The sequence below is a fragment of the Humulus lupulus genome, chromosome 1 (genome assembly GCF_963169125.1).
Source record: "Humulus lupulus chromosome 1, drHumLupu1.1, whole genome shotgun sequence".
In the NCBI taxonomy this organism is placed as follows: Eukaryota; Viridiplantae; Streptophyta; class Magnoliopsida; order Rosales; family Cannabaceae; genus Humulus; species Humulus lupulus.
In genome coordinates, this window is record NC_084793.1 from 154,919,820 (window position 1) to 154,940,034 (window position 20,215).

The window sequence follows — 20,215 nt, forward strand, 5'->3', positions numbered from 1 at the left end:
TCAGCCATGAGTCACGGCATCACCCTACATCCAAAAGAATACGTCCAAGCGGCCCCTTTCGCCCTGTTAGGACACATGGCCGCTAGTGGCAACACGTGGGAGATGGACGGGGAGAAGAACCTGTTGCGGAACTACCAGATGTTGGACGCCTTGGAGAAGCATTTGGGCATGGAGTCTACTCCCGGACTATTTTACAACCGCCTAGCCAAAAAGGAGGAAAAGGCCCACACCAGAGTGGGCAAATTTGGGGCTTGGAGCATGGGCCACATCAACGCGGGAGCCACTCTCCCACTTCATGACTATTTTGCGTGATTCCTCGAGTTCATGGGGATTGCGCCGTTCCAGCTCTTGCCTCAAGCTTATTGACTTTTCGCGGGATGGCGCATTTTATGCATGGTGAAGAAAATCCCGAAGTCGACCCCAGCTGAGGTATTGTACTTTTATAAGCTGGAGCCGCAGCTTAACGCCAAGGACAAGACCTGGGATGACTTCTACAGACTGAAACCTCATGGCAACTATGCTGCCCCCACCAGTACCTAGAAACATCCCTCGGATGTCAGACACTATTGGTTCATGACATCCGGGATCCTCTTGGATAAGAACCCCACGTTGACACTAGACTTCCAGCGAGTGGGTAAGTAGTCGCCCCTTTCCTAGTTTAATTTGTTTTTCCATTTTTTTTATTACCTGCTTTCAACTCACCGCCCTGGATGACAGGACCCTATGCCCAGAGCCCCCTTACACAGTTGATCCTTGACCGGAGGAAGTTCTATTCCACGCTGAGCGTGGAGGAATTGGACGTAGGGGGCTACGTTAACACCGCCAACCTGCGATTAGTTAGGTTGGCAGCCAACCAGACGATTGTGGCCCCTAGCCTCCGGGGGCTACAATGAGAGAAAGATTCGGCTTTGAGGGAGGAACTAGCCCTCGAACATATCAAGGTTGTGGAAGACGCGTCCCAGGCGGATGCGGCAAAAAGGAAGAGGGAACAGGCTCAACAAATGGAGAGGGCCGCCTCTGAGGAGCTGGAAACTCTCTTTGACGAGGCTCAACTGAACACGGAGGCTCCCAGGGCTAGTGTATTAGGGCAAGGTAATTCGCCTTTGCTTTTGACTTATGCTCCCCATTTTGGGGACTTAGTTAGGGATAGACTAGTTTGTTTAGGCCCCCGTTAGGGGCCGATAGAGAAATGAGACCTTCATCCCCCATCACTGTAGACCCAGAGATTCTTATGTGCTTGTTCGGGTTCCTTCAATATGGCAACTTCCTGGACCCGAATAACATGGGAGACCAAATTCATTCCTTCGGTTTAGGAGAATTGAATCGAGCCCGAGTTCTAGATAAGGGTTCGTTCCGGAGGACTTTTAGCTTAGTTTTTATTGTCACTTCTTATCTTGGCTCGTATTCTTTGCTAACTTTCTTCCTATTTATTCATTTTATAAGAATCCAATATGTCTAACCTGGTGGCCAAGATGAAGAAGGCCCTTGAGGCCCGGGCTGCCAAGGCCAGGGCCTTAGTCAAGAAGGCTACCAAAGGCGTGCCCAAGCACAAGGTGTTGGACGCGATTCTTGGCGGTTCGGTGTCGGAGTTGAATACAGTCGATGAGGCCTTAGTCGCGGTCCCTACTACGACAGTTCACGCTGAAACTGTCCCACCTCACCATGCTCATCCTTCGGTAATTGACCTGGAGCAGGAACCTCCGGCGAGTCGGGGATCCGAGAAGAGAGTTGCGCACTCGGCTGCAGGTGAGTCCGCGAACGGGGAGAAGTGGACCAAGACTAAAGATCTTTCCTTGGCCAAGAATTCTTCCAGGGAGAGTCAGCTCGCCACCCGAGAACTTCCAGAGGCACCCATGCTTTCCATCAATCCGGCCCTACCCGAAGAGGGGGAGATGATCTTGCAGGAGGAGCAGTCGAAGATGGTGTCTTAGACATGGGAAGACGGCCGGGGAAAGAGGGAGGAAGTTTACTGGGCCTTGAAGATCTGTCGCAAGGTTGAGTTCTCCAATCGTCCAGCTGCCTTCAATGTTTCCCAGCCGATCGTGGATCGGCTCGTGGCCGAGACTAGGTTTCATCCCAAATTGGGGCAGGACACAGCCCCATTTTCTGCGGACCTGTTGGAGTAGGTTAGGACTATTATGTCCAACCTCCAGCTGAAACGGTATGCCACCCTGGCCAACCAGGATGCTATTTTTATCTCCCAGGCTATCCGTCACTAGGCCACCGCTGTAAGTTATCCGCTTGTGTCTCCTTTTGCTTTTCATATTTTTAATTTCGTATATTCTTTTTTAACTTCGATTTATTCCAGGACGCTTTACTAGCCCATCAAAATGCTGACTTGGTGGCCGAGATGGTGATGAAATTGGAGACGGGCCAGCTGGTGCTTGAGGCGGGTGTGAACCAGTGGGAAGCCGCTAAAGAAGCCCTGGCCAAGGAGGTGGCCTAAGCCAAAGTGGACTGCGAAGAGGCTACTCGGGCCCAGTTCCAACTTGAATAGACTTCGTCCCACAGAGAAGCCGAGTATAAAAAACTGGTGGCTAGTATGGAGGTGGAGCTTCTTCGAGTTCGGGGCTCTGAGGCATCGTCTAAGGCTCTCCTAGAGGTAGCCGAAGCCCAGTCTCACCAGGACCGGGAGAAGATCGCCGCCCTTGAGACTCGGTTCTAGACATTGGATGATCTGCTTCTGCTGGAGGTGAAAATGCATGGGGAGACCCGTTAAGGGAAAGAGCAAGCGGACGCCTTGCTGGAGGCCACCTTCGATGAGGCCATCTACATGGCCTGGCTCTAGGACAAGAATATGAACCTCCTGCTTTACCCTGATCCCACCGAGAAAAGAGCCGAGTTTGAGGCCAAGGTGAAAGCTGACGCGGAACCCTTGGATGAGGGGGAGACTAACGGGGCCAACCCAGAGGCATCAGGGCATGGAGAGGCCTAAGCTCGGATCTTCTACTTTATGTTGTCCTTTCTCTCTTTCTTTTTATTTTTGTAACAATTTTATGGACGCGGGTGCGTCCAAGACAATTTATATATCTAATTTTCCTTTGGCACAAGCTTTCCTGTTCAATTCATAAGTGTTTTACCACCTTGCATGAAGGTCGAGTATTCGTACCTGGTTCGAACGGTCGGGACCATATGGGAAAATGATTGTTACGCCTGTGGAACGTGTTCATCCCAATTTTGTAATATGGGCTCCAACGGCCTGGGCCATTAGAAAGTTAGCAATTTCTACCAAGTTTGTTTGTCTTGATTTTGGTGTTCAGGTTCCAACAGCTTGGGCCATTAGGGATCAGTTGATCAACTTATTTTGGACCTGCTCATACTCACATACTAATGGTTTCGGGCCATTATGGCAAAGACATGGATAGGTATTTAGTTATCCGGGACCATGTTCAGTCGATCAATTTTTACGTTCTTTATACTCCTGGACTATGAATGTCTAAGTAAGGACTAGGCTTGAGCCTTGCGTCTTATCCAGTTCGTACCCCCCGGACCACGTATGTCCGGGCTGGACGTTTTGGGTTTGTACCCCCCGTACCATGTCAGTCCGGGTTGGGACTAGGCATTAGCCTTGTGTCATTTCGTTAGGAGTTGGGTTTCTACTGCCAACCATTTGTACGGTCCGAACTAAGAGCGTTTTGCATCCTATTTTGTTTTTGTTCCCGGACTCATTCGTATGAATGGATGTACCCCCCCCCCCCCCCCCCCCCAAGGTGAGCAAAGACTAGTCTTGGGTCACTTGTTTATGAAGGCGGACGCGAACTTTCATTACAATATTTCTTTATGATGTTTTGTACACATCATTTTTATTATTCAAGAAACTGCCCTGGGGCATACATTGTTTACAAGGAAAATTAAAAGCCGGAGTGTGACAGTCAGAATCTCGTGATCCGTAAAGGGAAAGACCGGGTAAGCTGTGCAATCCCACACCACCTGGGGAAGGTCAAGTGTGATGATTCTAAGACTGTGTAGGTATGGGACTACACAGTTGAAGAGGGCTTAAATGGATTGATGGGTACTACCTATATCAACAAGATGCATCTTCTTTTCGGTAGCCCATCACTTGAGAACTCCAAAGTTAAGCGTGCTTGACCTGGGGTAATCTAGGGATGGGTGATCACCTGGGAAGTTTTCCTAGGAAGCATGTGAGTGAGGACAAAGCATGCTGAAAAGACTCGTGTTGGTTTGTAGGGTCAGTCGTCATTCCAGAAAGCAGCCATAGTGACGTGGGGCATCACACGGAGCATGCCCTCCAAACTATTGATAGTACTTACGGAGATGTTCCACGTTCCAGGCCCTTGGGACTTTGGTTCCGTCAAGTCGACTTAAACGATATGTTCTCGGACACACTTCATGTTGGATTTCGTATGGTCCTTCCCAGTTTGGGCCCAGAGCCCCTACTCCCGGATCTTGGGCTGTAGGGAAGACTCTTCTCAGGAATAGATCGCCAGTTTGAAACCTTCAACTCTTAACTTTCGAGTTAAAATGCCGAGAAATCTTGCCTTGGTACATTTTCAACTGAACTTGGGATTCTTCCCGAATATCTTCGATAAGGTATAAAGATTCCTGGAGTAAGGCATGGTTCTGAGCAGGATTATACGTGTCCCTCCTGTGGGATGGGACAGCTGTTTCCACCGGGATGACTGCTTCGCATCCATATACCATGGAGTAAGGAGTGTCTCCGGTAGACGTTCTTTCGGTGGTCCAGTACGCCCATAGTACGTGGGGCAGCTCCTCCGACCACTTGCTTTTGCAGGCTTGAAGCTTTTTCTTCAACGTTCCCTTCAAGATCTTGTTCACTGCCTCTGTTTTCCCATTTCCTTGAGGTCTAGTGACCACGGAGAAGCTTTTGATAATTCCATGCCTTTCACAGAAGTTAGTGAAGTGGACGCTGTCAAATTGCTTCCCGTTATCGTTCACGATCTTGTAAGGGAGCCCGTATCGGCACACAATGTTGTTGATGATGAAGTCCAGGGCCTTTTTTGAGGTGATGGTGTCCATGGGTTCTGCTTCAACCCACTTGGTGTAATATTCGACGACCATGATAGCATATTTCACACCACCCTTTCCGGTCGGGAGCAACTCTACTAGGTCGATGCCCCACACCGCGAAGGGCTAGGGACTCGTCATTAGAGTTATTTTTGTTGGGGGGGGCTTACGGGATCTTCGCGTACCTTTGGCATTGTTCACACTTGCGGATGTAATCAACGTAGTCTTTCTTCATGGTTGGCTAGAAATATCCTTGCCGTAGGATTTTCTTAGTCCGACTGTATGATCTTCACAGAAACCTTCGTGCACCTCATGCATGATTGCACTCATATTGGTCCCGAATATGCATCAAAGGTATGGCATGGATAGCCTTCTACGGTAGAGTTTTCCTTCCATCATGATGTATCTGGGGGCCTGGTACTGAAGCTTCCTGGCTGCTGCCCTGTTCGTGGGCAGCTCCCCAGTTGTTAGGAATTTGATGATGGGTCTTATCCAGGACGTGAAGTAGTCTGTAGCGTTGATCGTGGGGGTTTGAATACTTGGTGTGGGGAGATGGTTGATTGGGACCAGCCCGAAGAGTTCTGCCTCCGCATCTGTGGCCAGTTTTTCCAACGTGTCTGCAAACACATTTTGTTCCCTGGAGATCTGGCGGATGGAGTGTTTCTTGAAAGATTGAAGCATCTCTCGCGTCCGTGTCACATAAGCTGCCATCTTTTCCCCTTTTCTTTGGTATTCTCCCGAGATTTGTCTGACAACCAATTAGGAGTCACTATAGATCTCCAAGCTTGCGCCCCTACTTCCTGGGCTAAGCGCAATCCGGCCAACATGGCCTCGTGCTCGGCCTCGTTGTTCGATGCCTTGAACTGGAATCGCAGGACGCTTTGTAACTAGTGTCCTTGCGGTGACACTAGGATGATTCCGGCTCCTGCTCCATTTTCATTCGAAGCTCCGTCTATGAAAACCTTCCACAAGGGTACCGTGGGATCGATGGGATCGTCCTCTTCAGTGATCCCGGTGCATTCCACGATGAAGTCGGCCAGGGCCTACCCCTTGATTGATATTCTAGGGACATATGCAATGTCAAACTAACTCAATTCCATGGCCCATTTCAAGAGCATTCCCGATGATTCGATTTTTGCAACACTTGTCGTAAGGGATGGTTGGTCAGTACTCTTATGGCATGGGCTTGAAAGTAAGGCCTAAGTTTCCGGGATGCGATTAGTAGGCAAAATGTCAATTTTTCAATCAGTGGGTATCATGATTCCGCACCTAATAACCTTTTACTTACGTAATAGACCTGGAGCTTGTCCTTCCCTTCTTCCCGTACTAGTACGGCACAGATGGTGTGTTCGGTCACAGCCAAATAGAGGTACAACGGCTCTCCATCCACCGGCTTCGCTAATATTGGCGATCGGGCCAGATGCTCTTTTAATCTTTGGAAAGCCTCTTCGCATTTAGCCGACCATTCGAACCTTTGGCTTCCTCAAAGGACGTTGAAGAACGGGATGCACTTGTCCGTGGTCTTTGAGACAAAATGGCTCAAGGCGGGTATTCGCCCTGTCAGGCTCTGAACATCTTTGTGCTTCCGTGGCAAGGGCATGTCAATCAATGCTCTGATTTTATCTGGGTTAGCCTCTATTCCCCAGTAGCTTACTATGTAGCCCAGGAACTTCCTGGACGCCACACCAAAGGTGCACTTTTTGGGGTTCAACTTCATCCCATACTTTCGAATGATTGCGAAGGCTTTGGCCAGATCATCAACGTGTCCTTCAGAGGTCTTGTACTTGACCAACATGTCATCGATATAGACCTCCATGTTCCTTCCTAGCTGGGCTTGGAACATTCTGTTGACGAGCCGCTGATACATGGCTTCGGCATTTTTAAGTCCGAAAGGCATGACAATGTAGCAATACACCCCCTTATCGGTCTGGAAGCTGGTATGTTCCTATTCTGCTACATGCATAGAGATCTGGTTGTAGCCTGAGTAGGCATCCATGAAGCTCAAGATTTCATAGATGGATGTTGTGTCCACCATCTAGTCGATCCGGGGTAGTGGGAAACAATCTTTAGGGCAAGCTTTGTTGAGGTCCATGAAATCGATGCAAGTTCTCCAAGTCCCATTCGGCTTAGGCACCAGCACCGGATTGGCTAGCCATACGGGATATAAAGCTTCTCAGATGAAGTTGATCGAGTATAACTTCTCAACTTCTAGTTTGAGGGCCTCTGCTCTTTCCGCCCCCAGAGGTCTCTGTTTTTGCCGGACTGGGGTCGCGCCCTTGTCGATATTCAAGGTGCTGCAGATGATATTGCAGTTGATTTGAGTCATATCTGAATGAGACCAGGCCAGGACATCCTGATTCTCTTTCACTCGGGCGACGATGGCGGCCCAGACCTCCGCATTCAAGTTCTTCCTGACTTGGATCATCTTGGTCAGGTCGGAGTCGCTGATGCATACCTCTTCAATCTCTTCCATGGGCTCCAGCGCACGGTCTGCCCCTACCCGCAGATCCAGTTCGTCTTCTTCCCGGACCCTCTGTCTTGCTGGGGGAGGAGGAGGGACTTGATTGATGTTTTCCTCAAGAGGTTCTTCGCGGACCATATAAATAGGTTGGGCAGATATGTGGTAACACTTCCGGGCGCTCTTTTGGTCTCCCCGAATTGTTCCTACCCCTCCGTTGTCACAGGGAAACTTCATGCAGAGGTGGCAGATGGAAGTGATAGCACCAAAATCGACTAGTGTGGGCCGACTGAAGATGATGTTATACGGAGTGGGGCAGTCCACCACTATGAATGTACAAAACTTGAACGAGCCTTGGATCTCATTCCCTAGCGTTACGGGTGGCTATATCTTTCCCATTGGGAGTATCGAATCTCCATTGAACCCGTAGATCTGGGTTGGGCATGAGGCCAGATCTGCCTCCATCAAGCCAATCACGACGAAGGCTGGCTTGAACAAAATGTTGACGGAGCTTTCGTCGTCCATCGATACTCGGGACACCATCTTGTTAGCTATTAGGGCATCAATGACCAGAGGATCATGATGCGGGAAGTGGACATTTCGAGCGTCGTCTTCCATGAAGGTGATGGGGAGGTTCATCAACTTCGAGCGTTGGGTCGGTGCTTGGACCAAGGCGCATACCTCTTGGTCGTGGTCAAGCTCGCTGAGGTAGTGCTTTTGATCATTCTGAGATGGTCCCTTAGATGTGGCCCACCCGAGATGGTGGCTACATGACCATCTACTCAAGGGGGCGCGGTTCCGGAAGGATAGGGCATCCCGGGTCTGGGCGCCTGCACAATTGGGGCCCCCTGAGGGACCTGTGCTCCCAGGCCCGTTGCGTAACCTCCCTGAGGAGGCTGGTACGCTCCAAGTGCACCCGGGATCGTGGATTGTCCGGGAACTGCTGGCACTCCCGGAACACCCACAAGCATCCTGACCCACTGGTGGAGATGTCGTAGCTTGATCAAATTCTCGATTTCGTCCTTCAACTGCCGACCCTCTTCAGTCGTGCGGCCCACTTCCTTATGGTATGCGCACCTATTGCTAGTGTCCCTCAAATTCTTTCCCCCTTTGAACATGGGGGCGGGTTTCTGGTAATGAACCGTTCTCTCCGTGGCCAGGTATATATTTTCCTTGGTATCCACTAAATTGGTGTACTCTGAATACTGGGGCTCGTAGCCCCTCTTGCCCTTCTTAGAGGGCTCAGACCAGTTTTGTCCATTCCCCGATCTCTTTCCCCGGGAGGGGTTTACACTTGCCTCAGTCCCCCTCATTTGGGACGGCTGGGCCCCGCCAGGAGCAGCGCTGTATCCGACTGGTGCCATCCCATACTCGGACAATGCGGTGGACTGGGTTGGGGCATACCCGGAGGACGCAAGGTCGTAGACTGTTGGGGCTGCTAAAGTCATTCCGGGAGCACCCATCGATCCTGGCGCTATTGGGGGTGTTATATACTAAGGGACCGAATATTGTATTTCGTACCCCAGAAAGGTTTGGGCACTTGGCTGGGGAGCTGTCTGCCATCCGAATGCCTGGATTCGGGCTTCCTCCCAGTTGATAAAGCCTTGTGCCCTCCTTATGAATTCTTCGAGGGTGGCCACCTTACTGCGCTCCACGTCGTCCTAGAGGGGGGACTCGGTGCGGGTCCTGAACTGCAGGGCCACCAAGTGTTGTCCATCGTCCACCTTGGTTTTGGAGGCTTCCTCCGTGAAGCGCTGGATATAGGCCCTCAGAGTCTCTATGGGGAGTTGTTTGATGTTAGCAAGGGCGCTCATTTGCATATCCATCCTCATGGCAGCCACAAACTGTTTGCGGAACGCCGACTGTAGTTTGGACCAGGACTAAATGGATCCCGGCTTGAGCCTCTTCCACCATTCCTCCGTAGGTCCATCTAAAGTAATTTAAAAGCAGAGGCACTTTCCGTTGTCGCATACATGGGCTACGATCATTAACCGATTGTAGCGCGATAGATGGTCTCTGGGATCGGTGTTCCCGGTATAGGCGGGCAAATTCGGCATCTTGAACCCTTTGGGGAGCACCACATCCAGGATGTGTTTGGCGCAGGGTTCATTTTCCTCTTCTTCGAAATCGGAACCTCCTCCCTCTCGCTTACGGACCAGGCGATCCGTGACCTTTTTTAAGGCGACCAGTTGTTCCATGGACTGTCAGGCCGTACTATCATCTAGGGGAACCCTCTCGTTCCTCCTGTCATTGAGATTGTTTCTCAAATCACCCCCTCAGGGGCAGATCTTTTCCTTGCGGGCCCGCTCCTTTCAAGCATTCAGCCCGTCGCGCAGGTCTACTCTGGACATGTCGTCCCTGAGCTAAGGGTGTTTGGCTCGTCGGCATGCTGGCGTCCTTGGTGATTTTTATTCACGAAGGCGCTTGGGTGGAAAATCCATTCCTGTCCAGTCTGCCTAAGGACAGCTCGGGGCCTGGTACCTTGCGAACGTGTCCCTCGTGGATTGATCGAGTGATCCCGTCCTGGGATGGGACGCACCTGTTCTCTCCTAGGGAGCGGCCGGGGGTTGGCCTCTGTTTTCTTAACGGGAAGAATTTTCCTTCGGGGGTTTTCTTTTCCCTCAGGGTCGCCCGCTTTGGCCTTCCCTTTCTCTTGAGCCGGGTTAGGTGGGTCGTGTTCGGGATCTTGTCCTGGAGGAGGGATCGGCCTCGCATTTTCGGGCACGTTAGTCCTAGCCTGTGGGGCAAATAGTCGTGGTCCTGGAGGTGGAACAACTGGAGGACTGGCCGCCAACCCTTGGGCGGCAATGAAAGCTTGCAGGGTCAGGAGGGATTCTTGCATCTGGCCAGTGGCTTCTTTTTGTTAAGCTATCCTGGCCTCTTGGTCCAGCACATGTTGCCTTAGTTTTGTCACATCTATGGGTCCTCCTGGTTGGGGTCTACTTATTCTGGGATCGCCAGATCCTCAGCTTCATGATCATGGTATTCCTCCTCATTTCCCTCCTCTTCCTCATAGTAATTTTCCTCATAATCTGCCTCATCTTCATAGTTCTGTGACTCGTCAGGCTGGGGCATCTGATAAGGTGCATCCTCAGGTTGATTCTGAGGAAGAGGTTGACTGGGCAGTGGCTCTCCATTGCCTTGTTCTTGGTGAGTAGGGTCGAAAGTGGTGTGCCTTGTGTTCACCATTGTTATAGATATTCGATGTCTTTTTTCAAAAAGCTTTCCTCAAACTCTCAATGAAAGCACCAAAATGTTTACCGAGTTTTTCAGAAACTAGAATTACAAAAGATAAGAGAGCTTAGAAAGTAAAGAGTATAGATTATCACACAAGGAATTTTACGTGGTTGGGGCGTTAAAGAGCATTAGTCCACGAGTAAATTGTATTAAAGCTTTTAGGAGCTTAAGTAATGAAGTTTCTCTGAATTTGAGCAGAGTGTATGCTTACCAGAGAAAAATCGGGATCCCATTCCCAGCGCACCACTGTTCATATTTATAGGCAGTTGAGTGCACTTGGTTTGGATCAGACTAATCCGGGCCCAATAAGGGTATAAGCATTATTTTCCCTCTGATACAGGCTTAATACAAAGGATTTTAATATATAAAATGCATTAATCAGGGCCCATTGGGCCAGCCTAAGCGTAACCACACTATAAGTCTAACGAAAGAATGTTGCTTCAGTCTGGGTCGCGTGGGCTTCGAGGGAGATCCGGGGGACAGGATCTGTCAAAGTAGTGGCAGTACAGTTCTGAACCTACAGCGTACATTCCCTATGTAACCTCTTCTACAGGTTAGTTATGGGGACACAACTCCACATTTCTCGGGTGATGTTAGTATCGGGGACAACTTATCACGCTCAACCTAGTCACCTGGTCCAAGTTCGTTTACTAACATCCCTCCACATTTTCCAGGGTCCTGGTTCGTTTACCAGGACCCAGGTTCATCCATCGTCGTCCCGGTCTAATTTTGGACTTGGGAGCCATGATGTCTTCATTGCGTCCCAGGAGACACCGGAGGAAGGGTCCGGGAATATGCAACATGCTACTGTAATGATCCTGGCTTCTATTCCGGGATGCCAAAGCTCATTCTGTATTCATCTATCGGGCCTGATATGGGCCTTGAGTCCCTTTAGGCTGGCCCATGGACCCAGAACGCGGATCCGTAATGTTGTGGAGAAACAGGGATAACATGGTCATATTCAAAATTTGAGTTGACCAGATTTCCGCAGAGGGTACCAAACAAGTACCAATTGCAAACAGATGGTACAAAATGATCATTATTATAAACATATGATACTGAGTATGTATTTCGATAAAACACAGAGTACCAAATAAGTGTAAATTTTTTTTTTAACATCGAACGTTCAAATGAACCCCAAATAAAATAGGAAATTTTACACTTAGTATCATTTTTTGTATCTTAATTACAATAATAACATGAGTCATTTTATTTACAATCATACCTTTATTTTATACCATTTTCAAGGGGTACGGTTTTCAAGTTGGTTTGTATTTTTTTTTATAAAGTTGTTTTTTTTTTCTCTTCTCCTTAAATTCAAAAAAAAAAATTCGACCACACTGGTAATCGATTGGGCTCAAGAGTGGTACCATCGCGACCTTCAAGTTTGTCATTTTGATATGTAGGAAGCATATGTTTTTTTGACGTCGCCGGAGAAGATGACCAGAATAAAAAGCAACATTTTAGTTTTTTTTTTATATTTTGTTAACCAAAGAGTAACTAAATTTTAAACTTAAACAAAATTTAATATACTAAAATTTGTATTCTTATTTTACATTTAAAGATGCCATATGATATTCTAAATAACTTTAAAGCTATTTTAGAAACATTTTAAGTAACTTTTACTTGTGGCATACCCAAAAATTTAGTCATATATCAAAAAGTAACCGATTAGTATCTTAAATAATTTTAAAAGCAACATATACAAAATAACATCATTTTCTAATAAGCTATTCATGGTGATTTGGAATTATAGAAGTAATTTTTTATATTATATAATAACTAATTAGTTTCTAAAATAGAGTTGAATGTAACATAAACGTATCTTAAATAAAAAAAACATGTAAATTATATGAGTAACTAAAAAATCAATTAAAAAATTTCATTTAAAAGTTACCATGTAGTATACTAAATTAATTTTTATTAATAAATTATATGGTAACATTTTATACTATATCACTAACTTATTAATTTCTTAAATAAGTTTGAATGTTACCAATAACTAATTGGTACATTAAGATGTCTACAAATGAATTTTAGAAATAACCAAAAGATACTAAAATAATATGATATAAAAATAAAGTTTTTAGTAAAAAAAATAAAAATAATTAATTAGTATCTTATCGGTATTAATCCTATATGCTATCGCGGCACCAGTATTTGTATAATTAATACGGTTGAATGCATTTTTGTTGTTAGATTTTAGGTATATAATTGCAAAATACCTGTACGTGTATTACACTAGAGAAAGAAAGTAATGAAGAGGCCATCTCTTACAAAAACGCATAATTATCTATATTTAATTGAAATCTTCTCACTAATTCTTTCATTGATTGGAAGAATCAAAACAGCGGGCTTAAAATGGATTGTCCCTCCCTCCCTCCGACCAAAACAGTTGATTACAAAAATTGGAAAACTAATTTTGTAAGCAGCGGCCTATTATGACAGTTGATCATTGAGAAGACACTATACCATAAAAAGCAACAAAACAAAATATGGTTTTTAAACTGAGACTCCATATACTTTTAAATGAGTACGGGAAACAGAAACAAATATACGAAGTCTTGAATGTGCAAATGGGAAAAATTCTGACACGATCCTAAGTTGAACAACAAAAGAAAAACAAAGATGAATTTGACAAAATTGGAATTACTCAACCAAGTACTTAGTCCTCTTCGTCAACCAGCTTGGTGCCCAACCCCTTCAATCCCTCTGGAGGGATCTCTGCAACAGTGACTAATGAATAGAGCTCCTCCTTGGCATCTTCTTCATCATTTCTCTTCCGTGCAATGCGGACTCGAATTCTCCTTGGCACACTCCTGATGCCGCGACTCCAAATTTGCTTATTGAGCTTGACATCCACTCGGACGTCAGTTGTACCCATTGCCTTCTGGGCAAATTTCCTGATTTCCTTTATTGCATTTGGAGCCTTCTTCTTAAATGTGCTGTGAGCATGAAATTTAAATGATTAAATTCACTATAAGGGTCCCTCTAGAGGGATCAAAATTTAGAAGTGATATTCTTTCTAGGCAAAGTAAATGAGAAATGACCAGCAGAGAAAATAAGTTCATCAAGCGTAGCTAATGAGTGAAAATGAGAAATAACCAACAGAATATAAGCAGTAAAAAAAAAACTTAGAAGTGATATTCTTTCAAGGCAAAGTAAATGAGAAATAAATTCATCAAGAGTAGCTAAAAATGAGAAATAACCAGCGGAATATAAGCAGTAAAAAAAAGAGCTTAGAAGTGATATTCTTTCTAGGCAAAGTACAGATATAAAGATTGTAAGAACCCAAACTATAAAAATTGGGAGCTGATATTCTTTCAAAACATCAATTAGGATCAAAATTTTATATGCATTGTTAACGTTCATTAATATGGATTCATATTTCCAATCAAACTTGTATGTTTCAATCTAATCCATGCAACTTTCAAAAAAATTATTCCCTTACAACCTGTCATCACCACTCACTAACCATGTATAATACAGCACTATCGATGGTGAAATTCAGTTTTCTGTCATATTGAGGGCCAAAAGGACAGTGCTACAGATCCAGTCATTGGTAAAATGACTTTGATGAAATATTTATTTGTAAACTAACTTTCAAGAAAAATGTTTACAAAATGAACTTCATGGTAGTTTGAGTGACAATATTTAACACTAAATTGCCCTTTTCACCGCACTTTTCCAAATTGTCATTTTGGCCATCCACTTCAAACAATAGCAAAGTAAAAACACAAACACTAACAAAGTAATGCTAGAGGAGTTCAACGACTACTGAAACAAAACTAATAAAGCACAAGAAAATAACTCCAACTAAGCCTATTTCAGCTCAGGCTAATTTTCTTAGGCTCACTCAGAGACCATGTTACTCCCCAAAATTTGCAGAAAAGAAAAATCAAATGGGTATTTCAATTTATTGCAGCTTCAAAATTGATGCATTAAAATATTATCTCCTAGAAAAACACCAAAAATAAAAATAACTAAATCTTAGAATCTAAATGACTGAGTGATTCAATTCCAAAGATTTCAAGAATGGAAAACCCAGTGAATACAATTGACACTGGCCTTTACATTGAGAACATATACAGTTACAAACGGGGAAAAATGCAAAACAGCACAACACTAAACTTAATATGAAATTCATAACAGCGATACGTTTACCAAATATAACCAATGTTTTGTTTCATTACTTGAAAAACAATACTTCAAATACTCCCAATTTGAAATACATAATTGTGCAATACGTTAAGCCAGTCAGACGAGTGTTACAAAATTTTATGCAGAAAAGTTGATAGATAAAAAAGATGATACGAAAATAGAGGAGCGTACCATCCATGTAAGCGTTTGTGGAGGTTGATGGTGTACTCCCTTGAGACCACCTCTTCCTTTCGTCCTTTGCTGCTCTTTTCCACCATTGCCGAACCTCCTTCGATCACCCCCGAAGCCACAAACTACTACTCTCGGCTGCTGACAGAAAACCCTAGACTCTCACTCCTTAATATATAACCCTCCCCAGAAACAAACACCCTAGTTTTTCTCCTCAATTACGGAAAAGCCCTTCATCGTGCAACAAAGAGAAATGTGAGGTTATAAGCTTAGAGGGACTAATAAAATAGAAAATTTACAATAATATCGCTAAAAAATTACATTTTTACGGAATGACAAAAAAATTTCAATTTTAATATGTTAAGAATTTTTTTTACATTTTAACATTTTTGTCTATTTTTTGTATCTTGTGTTGTTCTTGTTTGTTTCCCTAAAAATCAACATGATGATGTGGCATAAAAATGGGACACATGGAAGGCATATGACATCTCATTAATGAAGGACTAGTCGGACTACGACCAGATAAAATAAGAGATTTTTTCAAAAATATACTTTTTCTGGTGTTGTTTTACTTTTTGACGGTCTCTAATTTTTTTTCTTCAAAAATACTATCTTAAGTTTTCGAAAAATACGTTTTTAAAGTTTTATATTTACAAAAATACGGTGTCAATGAAACAACTAAAAAACAATAATAAGACAACAACTAAACATTAACCCTATTTTTTTAAATCAAAATATATTTGCAAACAACTAAACAACAAATAGACAACAACACAACAACTATAAATAAACTTAAACAACTAAAAACCAACATGAAAACAATTATACATAAAATCTAAACAGCACAAAAATAACAATAAGACAACGACTAAACATTAACTCAATGCATACAACACACATTTAAAAACAACAAATGAAGAACAACTAGAAGTCAACCCCATTGCATACTAACATGTTTTTTTTTATAAAAAAAATCAAAATATATCTTAAACAAATAAATAATAATTAGACATCAACACAACAACAGAACAACTATATTGTAACGACCCAAAATCACTAATAAGGCTTAAGGGCCTTGATTAGTGTGTCGGGAGGGCACGATTGGTTTATGTGTGAATTTATTAGCTTAATGCATGATTCTGTGATAAGCATGCTTGTGTGATTATATGAATATATATGAAATGCATGTCTACAAGTGTTAGTATGCATATAGGCCCCGTTTAGCTTAAATGGATATGTTTGTAATTTTAGCTTGTTGAGGGCATAAATATGATTATATGTGATAACTGTGAGGACCACATTATTATGTGGGTAAATCTGCAGCATGCGACTTGAGGCGATCCTAGGGAGCTAGTTAGCGGGAAAGTCACAACGGGACCTAATACTTGACTTGGGGTAAGTCAAGGGGTATTTTGGGTATTAGATAGTTATTTTGGTTATCGAGTTATAGAAATAAATAATTTGAAATATATTGGAGGTTAGGAAGCTTAGATGGAAATACTGGGGAATTTTATCATTTTTGCCCTCGAGGACGTTTTGGTACCCCGAGCCTCAGAATTAACTTAATTAACTAAGGTTAGACTAAGTAAAGTTGAGAAAACAGTAGAAAAAAACTTAAACCGACTCTCTCCTTCTCTCAGTTTTATCTCTCCTCTTTCCTCTCTTTTCTCTCAAAGGAAAACCATTGGAACTTAAGAAATTCAGCTGGGAACTCAGTGAATTGAGCTGAAGTTTTTGAAGATTAGTCTAGTATTCAGCTAAGGAGTTCAACCAGGATTGAGGTAAGACTTGAATTACACTTTTGGGTATTTAAATTCTCTGGTTTTGATTGAGTTCTAAGAGGTTTTTGGGTTTTGAAATCGAAGACTGAATTGAAGCTAGGAACCTGGGAGTTAGCTCAGAAATTCCTTAGAGAATTGGTGCTTCAGTAAAGGTAAACTCGAATTTGTAATTTAATGTCTGAATCTTGGTGTTTTCTTGACTGGTTTTGATGTTTTTAAGCTTTTGAGGTTCAGAAATTGAAGTGGGATTTTGGTGAGTTTCTAGGCTAAGTTCTTGTTGGATTATGTTGCTGGGAACGTGCTAGAAGTCTGTGACAATTGGGTTGTGGAATTAGGATGGTTTTGGGTGGTTTTGAATGAGGTTTGAGTGTTAAAAATGGTGGTTTTTCTGGGTTCGCGATGAGAGCTGCGGCCCTGTTCTTCCATGTCGCGACGCTAGGTTGAATGAGGAGATGGGGACCCCTCTGGGCATTGTGGCCCCTATAGGGCTGTGCCGCAGCGCTAGGCTAATTTCAGGACAATGGAAATTTGAGTTTTTAGGGTTTTGGCTCAGGGGGCTCGGGGAACGCTTCCACTACCTTGTGCGGGGAAACGGGAGGTCCCGAGAGCACGGGATTGGTTCCGGGAGATGATTATGAATTGGTTAGTAATGAGAGTGCAATCTATGTGTTGTGACTAGGTATTCAACAAGGCTCAGGTTAGAGGACCGCGCTCGGGATTTCTATGCTCAAGAAGCTCAGTACATAGGTAAGAAAAACTGCAACCGGTTGTGAATTTATAATGGGACTAAGAGTTCCCTGTTTTGTATGCTTTATGAAGGATGGTATTAAGCCATGTGAATAATGAACAAACGGCCTAAGGGTGCCAAAGTTTATATTGGCGCATAGGGCGCGGCTCAGCCACTGGTAGCTGAGGACAACTTATTATTCACTGAGCTCGGTTTAAGCGGACCGGAGTCAGTGGGGTAAACAGAGGGTGCGACCTAAGGGGCGTTGACCCTGATTATCATGTGATTTGATTATTATTATTGATTGATTGATGAATTTGTTATGTTGAATAGCTTAGAGTTGGTTTGTTGATTCTCTAGTTATGTCTTTGGACTGTGCGATCAATATGGTATGCTAAATTTATGAACATTCGTTAAGGGTTATTCAATTTTTTGTGCTATAACGTTATATTTTTCTTCCTGGGTCTTAGCTCACGGTTGTTACGTGGTGCAGGTAAAGGCAAGGGTAAGCTTGATCAGCCCTGAATTGGAGATCTCTGAGGGCAGAATGTACACGATCAGCTGCTTAGCCACCACGGTTGAGGAGGAGACAGGAACAGGAGGACCATTAAAATTTGTTTTGCCTTAGAGTGGCTAGCGGTCGTTGTACTTTGAAAATTTTGTAAACTGACTTTCAAACACTGTTTCTTTTGGGATCCCTTGTATAAAACGTTTAATTATATGAAATGTATATTTTATGACCAAAACCTTTTAACCCTAGTTCATTAGTGATGTCAGTGACACGTTTTTTACTAAATGACTTGATTAGCAAGTCCCGCACCTTTATAAATACACAATGTAACGGTCTTGGCTACCCGGGCATTATAACTTGGTATCAGAGTGTCCTAGGTTTAAGGGTTCCTGAAGACCGGTTGGACATGTACATTCGCTGCTAGAGACAAGCTCGATTCAAGGTTTGGTAATGTGTATATGTGCTTATATGCTTGTGTGCTTGGACAGAATTATGAATGTTGCTATTTGTTGAATTGATAGGAAGCATGAGATACTGGTAGGGCTTGGCCCTTGACTGCTGTGTGATAATGTTGAGGCGTGCTTATTAGCATTGATATGCATGTAAATGAATTTCTGAATGATTACCTGCTTATTGTGTATATGTGGGTGAATGTATGGATGAATTCATATATCTTGATTGTTTGTGATTGATTATGTAACGACCCAAAATTACTGTTATGGCTTAAGGGCCCTGGTTAGTGTGTCGGGAGGGCATAATTGGTTTATGTGTGAGTTTATTGATTTAATGCATGATTATATGATAAGCATGCTTGTATGATTATATGACTGTAAGTGTGATTAAATGTTATATTTGTGAGAACCACATTATTATGTGGGAAGATCTGCAGCGGGCGACTTGAGGCGATCCTAGGGAGCTAGATAGCGGGAAAGTCACAACGGGGCTTAATATTTGACTTTGGACAAGTCAGGGGTATTTTAGGTATCGGGTGGTTATTTATACTATCGGGTTATGGAAATAAATATATGGAGATATATTTGAGGTTAGAAAGCTTAGGCGGGAATTTTGGGGATTTTAACCATTTTGCCCTTGGGGACGTTTCCGGTACCCCTAGCCTTGTGATTAGCTTAATCACTTAAGGATAGACTTAAGAGGCTTAAGAAAACAGTGGAACAAATTAGACCGACATTTCTCTCTTTCTCTCTCTCAAAGGAAAAACACAGAACTTAGAGATTGTGGCTGGAATTCTGAGGATTGAAGCTGGGATTTAGAGGATTAGCTCAAGGATTAATTAAGGGTTCAATCAAGGACTAAGGTAAGGATTGATTCCCACTCTCTGTTGTTGAAATTCTGTGATTTTGGTTGTGTTCTAAGTGGTTTTTGGGTTTTGGATTTGAAGATTAAATTGAAGCGAGAACCTTGGAAGTTAGCCCAGAAATCTCTTGGAGGATTGATTCTGCAATTAAGGTAAGCTCGAATTTATGGTTAATGGTTGAATTTTGGTGTTTCCATGGCTGTTTTTGTGTTCTTAAGTTAGTAAGTTTCAGAGATTGAAATAGGTTTTTGATGGGTTTCTAGTCTAGTTTTTCGGCTGGGTTGTGTTGCTAGAATTGTGTGGGAAGCCTTTGGGTAATTGATTTGTGGATTTGGAGTAGTTTTGGAGGAGTTTGAGTGAGGTTTGAGAGTCAAAAATGGAAGTTTTTCTAGGCACGAAGGGTTGGGCTGCGACTCTATTCTAGAGCGCTGCGGCCCTACAAAGCAAAGGAGCCAGGGAGGCTCGGCCCAAGGGGAGCGTCGTGGCGCCACAGGGCAAGGCCACGACGCGTGTCTATCTTCTGAAGGGCTTGGTTTCTATTTTAGGGGCGGGCCACGGCTAGGTTTCAGGGGCCGCAGCCCTTAGGTGCATTTTTTATCTTTTGGGGATTTTAAGCGCGGGAACCTAACCTAGGGTGCTCGGGATCGATTTCACCACCGTGCTTGGTGGAATTAGATGTCCTAGAAGCTAGCATTGTACCCGGAAACCTTTATTTGAATATTAATGGAGTACATTGCCTTGGTTGTGACTAGGTGTTAAGCTAGGGCTCGGGAAGCGGATCGTGCTCGAGAGGCGACTTGTAGACAGGGAATGTGGAAATTAAAGGTAAGAAAACTGCACCCGGTTGTGCAATTGTGATGGGACTAAGGGT

General features: G+C 44.0%; 1 protein-coding gene across 1 annotated transcript; it reads right to left on the bottom strand.

Annotated features, from left to right (window-relative positions):
* Window positions 1-13,177: 13,177 nt before the first annotated feature.
* On the bottom strand, window positions 13,178-15,186 carry LOC133799458 (large ribosomal subunit protein eL31). The gene is made up of 2 exons (XM_062237475.1): window positions 15,014-15,186; window positions 13,178-13,626 (listed from the first exon to the last, which is right to left on the bottom strand). Exons 1-2 carry the CDS (start codon window positions 15,097-15,099, stop codon window positions 13,347-13,349), a joined length of 366 nt encoding a protein of 121 aa, XP_062093459.1. The 5' UTR covers window positions 15,100-15,186; the 3' UTR covers window positions 13,178-13,346.
* Window positions 15,187-20,215: the final 5,029 nt, after the last annotated feature.